The sequence below is a fragment of the Leuciscus leuciscus genome (assembly GCF_965113295.1).
Source record: "Leuciscus leuciscus genome assembly, chromosome: 23".
In the NCBI taxonomy this organism is placed as follows: domain Eukaryota; kingdom Metazoa; phylum Chordata; class Actinopteri; order Cypriniformes; family Leuciscidae; genus Leuciscus; species Leuciscus leuciscus.
The window spans coordinates 25,048,024-25,060,153 of NC_138747.1; the positions used below are offsets into that span (position 1 = coordinate 25,048,024).

The 12,130-nt window shown below is 37.2% G+C and overlaps 1 protein-coding gene across 1 annotated transcript in view; it reads left to right on the forward strand.

The window, feature by feature from the left end:
- ano8b (anoctamin 8b) overlaps positions 1-12,130 on the forward strand; it is a 30,095-nt gene that overhangs the window by 10,394 nt on the left and 7,571 nt on the right. The window contains exons 3-15 of the mRNA XM_082156355.1: positions 1,584-1,716; positions 2,672-2,810; positions 4,527-4,623; positions 4,880-4,996; positions 6,520-6,647; positions 7,297-7,458; positions 7,544-7,696; positions 8,196-8,322; positions 8,652-8,707; positions 8,868-8,942; positions 9,072-9,809; positions 10,678-10,869; positions 10,984-11,115. Coding sequence (XP_082012481.1) covers positions 1,584-1,716; positions 2,672-2,810; positions 4,527-4,623; positions 4,880-4,996; positions 6,520-6,647; positions 7,297-7,458; positions 7,544-7,696; positions 8,196-8,322; positions 8,652-8,707; positions 8,868-8,942; positions 9,072-9,809; positions 10,678-10,869; positions 10,984-11,115 — 2,249 coding nt within the window. The remainder of the gene's footprint in view (positions 1-1,583; positions 1,717-2,671; positions 2,811-4,526; positions 4,624-4,879; positions 4,997-6,519; positions 6,648-7,296; positions 7,459-7,543; positions 7,697-8,195; positions 8,323-8,651; positions 8,708-8,867; positions 8,943-9,071; positions 9,810-10,677; positions 10,870-10,983; positions 11,116-12,130) is intronic.

Here is a 12,130-nt window from a genome sequence, read left to right on the forward strand (position 1 = left end):
TGAGTGAATTACTGTGCGGCTCTCAACAGTGTCTTTATTACACAAAAGACACAAAAGAATATTTATCGCTTTTGTCCACTGTAGAAAGTGAAAATTTGCAGTTGGTACTATTTCTACCATACCTAATTCTTAAAAATGACTTTTGTTTGTTTAACCCAATAACCCAATGTAATCAGGTTGATTCAATCATATTAAATAATATTTTTGAATAAAACAACTTAGATAATTATTTAGAATACGTTTTAAATTCCAGTTTAATGCCTTAAAGTTTTTTTTGTTGATAAAGTTTTAATTGATATAGCAAATAGGATCGGGTCGTTTCCTCCGAGGAGGCAAGGGAGGCAGTGCCTCCTCAAAAAATTGGATGAGAAAATAAAACAACGCAAATATTACAAAATGTGACATTAAAAAGTGTATAATTCACTCGTTTTCTAAAGTAACACTGTCCAACAGTGACACCAGCGGGTAAAGTTACAGCGGGACGCCGCGTCTCTCTTGCCTCCCCTGAGCCCATTGACATTCAACAGACCCCTAAAGCGTGTGGTGGGTTTGGTGGGGGGTAATTGAGAATGAATGGGGGGAAGTCACGTGAGAGGAGGCAATGCCTTCATTGCGCTATGATTGGATACGATCGGTTATGATTGGATATGATGGGTTTGTGCGATAAATCCCGCCTCTTGTTTTCGTGTGTGTTTCGCGAAACGGTCTGAATGAAAAAAATTATGCATTAATGGGAAGACTAATTAAAAAGTAAGTAAACAACTCACTTACAAGCCACTTAGATATCACTGCTTTATGTCACGTTAAAATTAAATTTGAAATGGCCTGAAAACACGATGACAGTGTCAGGGTTTTAGTGGGGTGAAATAAAAGGCATTTTTTTGTGTTGATCTGAGCTTGATGATAACAGATGAAAATAAGTTGACTATTAAAAAGAACAGCTGAACATCAGTTCACAAATAAAATATATTGTTCAAATTGTTACTGCCTTTAGTTATTATTTTGGAATAAATGTAAAAATGCTTAAAAAACTAACTTGATGAGATTTATTCTTGGTTTTAATAAACAGAACATTAATTGCATAGTTAATGTAAAAATACAAAATAGATTTGTATTTGGTTTCTCTTTTTTGATGTAATGTTTATTTAACCAGGAACATGTGCCAACATTATGTGTTAACTGGGACACAAATTTACATTTGATTTATAAAAAATAAAAATAAAACATTAAAATGATTTTGCGTCCTCATTTCAGAACGCCACTGCATGCCACTGAATATGATGTAATGTAATTGTAATCTGAATGTTACAAAGTAGAATTAGTTGAAAGGATTTAATTGCTGTTTTATCATGTGTGTGTGGCTGCATTTACTTGTGAACTAGTATTTGAAATAAAATAGATGGTCACACAGGCATTTGTTATGGATGTTGGTCATAGCAAGGCATGCTAGTTTAAACCAGCCTGGACCAGCATGAACATTCAGGATGATTTTTGCTGTATTTTTCAGCAGTGTATCTGAACATAATAAATAATGTATATTGGTCATCACTGAGACTGAGGTGTTTATATTTGTCTCCGTGCAGACACCACAGATGACCACACGCTGCTCTGGCTTCTGAACCACATACGGCTCGGCATCCCAGAACTCATTATCCAGATCCGACATCACAAACACACCAGAATGCACGCCTTCTTCGTCACGGCCACATACGAAAAGTGAGAGGGCATGGGAAGGAAGCAGCTTTTATCTTTCTTTTAGTTTCTTCTGTTATATTTATTAATGGTTTCTTCAGGTGATGTACTGAGGCATGACGGTCAAGCAAATGCTTGTTTAATGTTTATTGTCATGTTCCAACATGAGCCTCTAAAGAACGCCTGAGAAGTTCAGAGCCTCATGGGACCACAGTGCATCAAGACAGTTTACGAAATACACTACCGTTTAAAAGTATGGGGTCAGTAAGAGTCTCTGATTCTCATCAAGAATGCCAAGTTCTGTCAACAGCAACAGCAAGACCAAATACATTAACAATGTCATATCCATTACCATGCTAAAAATCTTCAGAGAGTTGTCATGACAGAACTGCATTTATTTGATCATAAATATAGTAAAAACCTTAATATTGTGTAAAATTAATATTTCATATTTGTGTAAATCACAATTTAAAATGAATGTTTTCTATTTGAATATATTAGGAAATGTAATTTTATTCCTGTGATCAAAGCTGATTTTCAGCATCATGTCACATGATTCTTCAGAAATCATTATAATATGCTGATTTGGTTAGGTATTGTTGTTATTATTAGGTATTATCAACGTTGAAAACGGTTGTGCTGCTTAACATTTTTGTGATCATATTTTTAGAATAATTTTATGAATCAAAATCAGTATTTTTGGGGGGAATATAAATCGTATGTACATTATAAATGTCTTTACACTCACTGGTGATCAATTTATTGCATGCTTACTGAATAAAAAGTATTAATTTCTTTAAAATAAATAAAAACATTCTGACCTCAAACTTTTGAACGGTAGAGTACAAAGAAAGTTTGTTTTGGAACATTAAGACGGTTATTTTTTCTTTGCTTGATTGTTGGTCCTTTCATAGTGTTTATGGTTAGAGGCTATCTTAAGTTTGACTGATGCTGATGTATTTTGTTGTTGTGTGGTCAGTCTTTTACGAGGGGCTGAAGAGATGGGACTGCAGAAAGCTGTGAAGCCGGAGTTTGGTGGCGGGTCTCGCAGTTTCTCCTGTGAGGAAGATTACATCTACGACAACATTGAGAGTGAACTCTGTTTCTTCACTTCACAGGTCCTTAATAATATTGAGCATACAAGTTTTGACTTGCCTGTATACAGGATTCAGCATTCAAGTTTAGGATTTTTGTAGTTACTGGACTTTCACTACACTAATATCAAGAGGGCTTTTGACATCTTATTTAAACAGAAAAAAGTGGTAACTAAAAATTATAACTAGTTTTATTCAAGTGAAAAATAGTATTTATTATCACTGAATAAACTTAAATACATTCATTCATACCAAAAAAAAAAAATTTTTTTAGTTAAGTCAGGTAGAAATAGCTCTTTAATGTAAAAATTGCATGTTACTACTTATAAAGTCTAATTACACATTCTTATAAGTAACTTACAAAGTTAACATGTTCCATAAGGGAGTATTTTGGATTAATAGTGGGTTTTATTTTTAAAAGCAACAACCAAACTTAAACAACATCTGAGACATATTGATTACCACAGAAAATAATTTCCACTCATCCCTTAGTTTGTAAAAACAGCATATGTGTAAAAGAATGCACTTGTATGAAGGTCTAGCCTATATGGAGATCATACAGCACAAATAAACGTAATATTTATGTAAAAGAATTTGAAATAAAATATAAATATTAGATGAAAACCTACACAACAACCTACTGAAATAAAGTAAGTTGAAGTACTAATATTACTAAAATTTTAATTAAATTAAAATAAATTAAAAGTAAATAGGTAAATAGTAAATGTTAAAGTACAAAAACTAATAAAAAATTACTAAAACTTAAACTAGAATTACAATGACAAATGAAAATATAAAAATAAAATCTTATTCAAATATTAATAAACAATATAATAGCATATAAATAATATTATAGTAACACTGTTTTCAACATGTCCTGACCATGTTAATCTGATGATCCCAATAAATCTGTGATGATGATGATGTACAGCCCAAGAATACACAGGGACATGATGTTCCAACCATAAAGCAGTTTTCACATGGAGCAAACACTACACAAAGAAATGATGTTGGTAAATCATTGGTAAACTTGAAAAGTAGCACCACCTCAAACCATGACTTAGACTGCATCCCAAATCGCATACTTCCCTACTATATAGTAGGCGAAAAACAGGATGTGACAAAAAGAAGTATGTCCGAATTCCAGTACTCATAAAAGTGTAGGCAAAAAGTAACCGGATGACTCACTTCTTCCGGCGAGATTCTGAAGTGCGCAGATGTTGGACACTTTACTATCCCATGAGGCCACGGGAGAGGATTTATGAATGGCAGTGAAGCGATGCAACTGACGCTGGTAGATCACATGATAGTAACAACATGGCGGATATAGTGCGTCCAGATTACATTCGTACTACATAGAACGTACTTTTTAGTGCTCTACTTTTTAGTAACTACTTAAGTATAAAATAAGCACTTACTCTAGAGAGTATGCGATTTCAGACAGCCATTTAGATTAAATTTTAATTATTTGTACAAAAAATAAGTGTCACTTTTTTACTTTTAAATGGTTAATATCTTGCCCCATAGACGTCCATTGTAATCACATGACTGTAAACTGTTTGTTTTGATTATAAACTGAGAGCCGAATCAGTTTTTCTTCTGTGTTTATGAACATCACGGACATTGTCAGTAGAGCTTAGGTTTGAGTTAACCCATGATATTCTTTGAGACATCGAGTTGGGTTGTACATTTTTGTATCCCGCGGACATTGTTATAGATTGAAGCGTATTCTTTTCACAGGAACGCCAAAGCATAATCAAATACTGGCTGGACAATCTCAGAGCTAAACATGGGGAGGCCCTTCACAACATCTACTTCCTGGAAGGGCAGCCAATCAGTGAGTTCTTATATTTAGACTTTATGAGAGCCCCGAGAAGTGTGTGCCTGAGCTGTACCAGTGGCCTGTATGTATGTATAAGTCACTCATATTTGTGTATCAGTATCTGGATTACCTGAAAGCTATTTAAATGTGCAGGCTGACACTTTATATGTTGCTGAAGGTTTCTAGAAGGAAAAGTTTTACCAAAGTTTTGAATACTTGTTCATGTTGTGTGTGTGTGTTAGTGAGCGTGCACTGTGTGTGTATGTTCCAGTTCCTGAGCTGAGGGCGCGAGGTGTGATCCAGCAAGTCTTCCCGCTTCATGAGCAGAGGATTCTGGGACAGCTGATGAAGTCATGGGTGCAGGCCGTGTGTGAGAAACAGCCCCTAGGTTAGTAGTAGTACACATTTTTTGGTGTCAGCTTTGTTGTTGTTTTGTGAATTGAGAAGTAATATTGCTTACCCTGCTGAAAAGAAAAACACTTTTGCTGGTTTTGTTAACTTTCCTTTAGATGGTCTCCCAGTTTAGCCAACTGGTGTTTAACTGGGTGGTCAGAGGGTCTCCCAGACTGACCAGCTGAAAAGTGCCCAAAAATTTACTTTATAAGACTGGTTTATTCTTTCTGTATACTATAGATATGTAGAACATATCTGCGTTTTTGCATCAAATGTCTGTAATGTGTGTTGTAGGTGCGAAACTTTTAGGAATATTATCCAAGATGAAGGTTACTCTATATTAGTCAGTCGTGTCTGACATGATGGATCAGCGAATGAAACTGTGACCACAAACACCATTAACTGAAGTGAATGAAAGGCAATAATCAGCAATATGCCTTCACACAAATGACTTTATTTGAATGTTTCATAGATATAACATGACACTGAGTTGTTAGAAAATAAATTAGTAGTGACATCATTACGTGATGACGTAAGGAACCGATTAATCTTTTTTTTTAACTGGTTCATTGAAACAAACTCTCTGAAAGAACCAGTTCGTGGAAATGAATCGGACTTCACATCACTTATATTTATTAACAAACAATAAATCCAGGTACATGAAATGAAAGCAAAAACAGTGAATTCATATGCGACAAGAAGACACGATAAATCAAGACAAGGGCAAGACAGGTAAAACTGAACTGAGCATCACACACATGATGCTGCTACCATAAGGGACAACACCAGACAAAGAACAAAGGCAACACTGGGGTTTAAGTACATGAGATAACAGAGGCTAACAGGTGAAGGAAATCAATCTCTAAGGCAACAGAGAAGGCAAACAGTGGCTAAACCAGGAAGTGAGAAAACAGAAACAATGAGAACAAAAATATACTTCAAAATTAAGAGTCCTTGAACGGGAAGTGGGAATCATAACAGTAGGCTAATGCTATACATTATGTGCTAAAAGGGTTGAAAAATAAATATTACATTCTAAACAACAAAAAACTCCAACTGATTGTAATGTAATATTTATTTTTCAACCCTTTTAGCACATAATGTATAGCGTTAGCCTACTGTTATGATTCCCGCTTACCATTTTAAAGTTAAGAAGTTAAAATCACTCAATTAAAAATGATAATTAACAAAAGCACAGGCTAAATGTTAACTGGTACTAGATACACACACATTCATATGAACGTAGTAATTATATCACATTTATACTCCATTAAAATAGTCCCTTTGTCCTCTCATAAAATACAATTATATTTTAAACCTACATTTAATGTCTAACGACAAAAACGACAATTCTGATTAACAGTTTTTTTCTGTGCATAGCATGCAAGTGTGATTAATCAATAAACAAATTCATTGTTGATTATTTTCATTACTGATTATTATTGATTTTGTCACTTTGTTGCTAAAGTCCTACTTGAATGATTGGTCTAAGTCTGTGTACTCTTTGTTTTCTGTTAGATGATATTTGTGATTATTTTGGAGCGAAGATTGCCATGTACTTTGCCTGGCTGGGTTTCTACACCACTTCCATGTTGTATCCAGCTGTTATTGGCTTTGTATTGTGGATGCTTACAGAATCAGATCAGGTATTTGACCACTTAAACACCATAAAATTCCATAAAAGTGACTCATCCGCTATATTCCAAGAGTTTTGAAACTGTACCATAAATTAAAGCTGAATTAAATGTCATTTATGGAATCCACATGTGTGATGATATATCTAGTTCAGACATGAAACGCTTGATGGCACGGTCCTTTACATGCAATCTGTTAGCAATTACACCATTACCGCATGACACAAGCTGACTGGCCTCTGCTGATCCTGGAGCCAATGAGATTACTTGCCCAACATTTAAATAGTCTGATTCATTCTGCTCATTAAGACAATTAAGACCAAATTTTGCTCTAAGCTAGTCCTGCATCGTGCTATCAGAGTTCGTCTGAAACCCTCCACCTGCCTAGATCTGCAGCAGGATTTCTGTACAGTATGTCTGTTCATGCAGCAGCATATCTTACATACTCACAGCAGCGTGTCTGTGTATCTAATGGCAGTAGCAAGTCCATACTTGCTCTGTAGCAGTGTAGCAGATCTAATCCGCCAAGACCAAATACATTAACATTGCCATATTCATTAACAGGCTAAAACTAGTTTGAGAATTGTTACAATTTATATTGGAGTCTACTACTGTCCATATTCTGTTCATTTGATCTATATTTCTGTCTCTATCCTCTCAGACCAGCAGGGATATCTGTTGTGTGGTGTTTGCTCTCTTTAATGTGGTGTGGGCCACGTTGTTCCTGGAGCGCTGGAAACGCAGAGGGGCAGAGCTCGCTTATAAGTGGGGAACACTGGACACCCCAGCCGAGTCCCTGGAGGAGCCCAGACCTCAGTTCAGGGTAATGACAGATTAATTGTCTGAAAACACATCTTTTTTTTTTAACTGCTCTTTAAATATTTTTTCTCTATTGCTCTTCGGGTCAGGGTGTGAAGCGGTGCAGTCCGGTGACGGGCTGTGAAGAGTTTTATTACCCTCCGTGGAGGAGGAGGGTGTTCAGATGGCTGGTCAGCTTTCCTGTCTGTATATTATGCCTTTGCTTTGTATTTCTGGCCATGCTCGTTTGCTTTGAGCTTCAGGTGAGTTACACACTGTTAACACACATTTAATAATTTAGCTGAATATACTTTTTGTACTTGTAAAAAATATTTTATAACACCACAGGAAGATTTTATGTAAAGGCAAAAAGGTGATTAAAAATAGTGAAGTATTTAAGAATTCACAGGACCTTAAGATATACACTTTGCCTTTTACATTCATTTTAACCTAATATTGTTAGGTTGACTTAAAAAAAAGTTCTATTATAGTTTCTTAGCCACAAAAAAAATCTTCATTTTAAGGGTATGTGAGAGGGATGCAATTTTTTTTAAAGAAAATGTTTTTATGCTACTTAAAACATTAAGCATTAAACATTACCGTAGAGCGCATGGACAAAAAAAACAATAATAATATTTGTTGCATCATAATATATGATCAAAATAATTAAAGTAATAACAACATGGATTTACATATTATTCAGTGCAAATACTTAGAAACCAGTTCATATAATGTGAGTTGTAATGGAGTGATGTTTGGCAGGAATTTGTGATGGGGATTAAGGAGCTTCCACGAGTAGCAAGATTTATCCCTAAAATCATGTTGGCCATCACTGTGACGGCGTGTGATGAGGTGTACAGAAAGATCGCCTGCTGGCTAAATGACATGGGTGAGCCAGTTTATATTCACTCACTCAATGCAGCTGTCACTTGAATGTGTATCTTTGTGCTAAATTGCTTAATTCATTATTTAAGCTGTTCATGAACACTGTATTCAACAAAACAACATTTTAGGACGGAATTGTGCACTAAATTCAGGAGGTTTTGTTTTGATAGTCAATAGTAAAAAAGTAGCAAGGCTGAAATGGATAATGGTCTGGATTTTTGGAATACAGCCTTCCAGAAGCCAAACATAGGAGTGAGAAGGAGAAAGAATGCAGGCTAGTTGTCAGGCCTCTGTGAGGTGAATACTAATGTCTGAATCTTCTGTTTCCCACAGAAAACTACAGACTCCAGAGTGCCTATGAGAAAAATCTCATCATCAAAATGGTTCTTGTAAGTACTTATAAAACAATAATATATACGTATACATTTTGGAGTATTCAACATTTTATATCTAAAATGTTCTTATTTTGTTCCTAAAACTTTTTCTTTCTTTCTTTCTTTCTTTCTTTCTTTCTTTCTTTCTTTCTTTCTTTCTTTCTTTCTTTCTCAGTTTCAGTTTGTAAATTCTTATCTCAGCCTTTTCTATATTGGTTTCTACCTCAAAGACATGGAGCGTCTGAAAGAGGTGAGAGACTCTGACTGGACCAGAATTTCGCATGTAATCAAAAGGGACATTTGAACTTAAATATGACCAAATAAATTACTCAGATCAAATTGGAATTGAAATTGGGAATTGGTGTCCCTATTTCTGTAGATGCTGGCCACACTGCTGATTATCCGGCAGTTTGTGCAGAACATGAAGGAAGTCCTGCAGCCCTACTTGGCCGAGCGGCACCGATTGGGTGAGCTCACGCTGCGGGCTGTTTGGGAGCTGCTGGTGTCTGCACTGCTCAAGTACGGGCGACTCGCAGCAGGACGAGCACAGGTCTCACCCAGCGACCCCACTGTGCTCGGGTCAGGTCTGCGCAGCCCACAGATGGGTGAGGAGGGCCCCCAAGAGAGGCGAGAACGCATGTGTCTCAATGGTGGCTGTGGCGTCCCAGACGAGGATGTGGACGAGGAGCCTGGGGAGAGGCACAGCGAAGAAGAGAACGAATCAGAGAGCCTCATTGACTGCGGCCTGAAGTTGCGAAAGGTCAGCTTCATTGAGAAGGTGGACCGCAAGTCCGCGAGCTGCGTCAGCCCAGTGGACGACAGCTTCCTGGAGGAGGGGAGCCCCACCATGGTGGAGAGGGGCATGGATCCTGCCTCGGTTTTTGAGATGTGCGATGATGATGATGAAAACGGGGTTCCAGAGATGAAGGAACTGGCAGGGGAGCCGCTGACAACAGGAGCTGAGAACAGCACGTCAGTGAGGCTCAGGAAGAGGGGGCGGAGCTTAGAGAGGGCTGACAGTAAGACGAAGAGAGATTCATGGATGGATCCTCCTGAGGAGCAAGAAACCGCTACGCTGACACAGGCCGAGATCGAGAGCTGCATGCAAACGTACCAGGTCAGAAGACACTCCATACGTACAGTCGTTTGTTCACAGAAAATGTTCAAAACTAACTGAATCTTTAGTTAAATATGTCTTCAGAAAAGTCAGTGTTCACCTTCATCTTCATTAAAACAAGCCGACTTGTGTAAACAGACAGTGGCCTCCAGAAATATTGGCACCCATTGTAAATATGAGCAAAACTGACTGTGAACATTTTTCCAGTTTCTCCTCTTAGTTTTTCATTCAAAATATTCACAAAAATCTAACCTTTAAATAATACAAAAATATATACATAAATACAATAGCTTTCTATTTCAGATAAATGCTGTACTTTTGAACTTTCTATTCATCAAAGAATCCTGAAATAAAAATGGAAATAACTGTTTTCAACAATGATAATAATGAGAAATGTTTATTTAGCATCAAATCATCATATTAGAATGATTCCTGAAGGATCATGTGACACTGAAGACTGGAGTATTGATGCTGAAAATTCAGCTTCGATCATAGGAATAAATTACATTTGAAAAATTATATTAAAATAGAAAACATGTATTTCAAATTTTTATAATATTTTACAATTTTACTGTTTTTACCATATTCTTGATTAAATAAATGCAGTCTTTGTGAGCATAATAGACTTTTTTAAATGTTCATTTATATAATGTTTTAACAATATTTAAAATGGAACACAATGGTTTCTGACTAAAGGAGGCTACTGCAAATGTCTCTGTAATGTATGTGTGTTATCAGAAAACAATGAATATCTGTGTGTTCTAGATTACTGCTATTCTATCGCCTGCAGTCAAACAGATACTTCCAACTGACATACTTTCAGAAAACCTCTAAACTTCTAAAACAAAGTCTCTTAACTGCTTTCCAGGACACATTTCAGGACTACCAGGAGATGTTTGTCCAGTTTGGATATGTGGTTCTCTTTTCATCTGCCTTCCCATTGGCCGCCATGTGTGCCCTCATCAACAATATCATTGAGATCCGGAGTGACGCGTTTAAACTGTGCACCAGCTTACAGAGACCTTTCGGCTTGAGGGTGGGGAGCATCGGACAGTGGCAGGTTAGACTACCCCGAGTACTTTGAAATACATAAAGGACAAATGTGTTCAGTTGACATTGTTCTAGGAGTGTCTTTAAATCACAAGGTTGTGTAAAATCCTGTATCATTGCACAGACAGTTATGGAAGCCATGGGTCTGATTGCCATCATAGTGAACTGCTATCTGATTGGTCAGTGTGGGCAGCTACAGAGACTGTTTCCCTGGCTTAGTCCTGAGATGGCCATTATCTCCATCGTCATCCTAGAGGTACGCACATACACACACTCCCTATAAATCTAATGCCAAGTTCAGACTACACAAAATCAGCCCAATTTTGGCACGATCCATTTGTCTTAGGATGTCGTGATTATTTGTAAACGACAATGGTAAAAGAATCATTCGATTATCTCGCACAGTGTGTCATAGTGGATGACAACTGACGCCGCGCCTGCGCTGCTTCACGACGTCTCGACAGAAAGTCTGGCATTTTTTCCGGCCCTCCATGATGGGTTCCGTCCAAGCGGCAACCTTCCGGTCTCTCTCTTGAATCCAACACGGAAGTGACTTAAACTGCAATTCATCGACTGGCCGCAAGAGACAGGCTCCAAAAGAGAGTCAATCCCATAGAACCTCTATGTTAATATTCCCCAAATTCTAAAAATTCTATATATTGGTCTATATAGCTAATTTTGCCCTTCATGACAACTGTTAGGGGTGAATTTTTTTTATAACTCAACCGTTTCAATTATATTAAGCCTTAAAGTTCTGCATAATTAAGGGCGTGGCCACTTGAGTGACAGGTGGATTGCCGCTGCTGTCACTACTAGCCGTTTGTCTGCTGTCTGTTAGCCGTCACGTCACCTCAGCTAATCCCACCTCTTTGCCCATTTTCTGTTATCCGGGAGTGACACGCTGCCAAGATGGCGAGTGTTTATAATCTGCTCCAGTCGTTGGAAATATCAAACATGCTTGATTTCTTCATACTGGATGGAATCATAGTATGATGCTAAAAAATCTGTCCATGCACAATTTTCTCTTAAATCTGCCAATTCTGACTGCCCAAAATATGCAGACCGACTCTGCCTTTCAGCAACTAGAATCACCTTGTTAAAACTGCATATCGGGGCAAAAGTTGTGTAGTTTATTCCAGCCTTTAGAAAAAAAAGCTATGGCACCCTCAGGGCTGAAAGCACGAGTGTAGCTTTGTCATGAACTTTTAAAAAGTTATCGTTAACACTTCTATGTCTCCAGGCCAATTATGAACCATACCTCTATTCAGTTC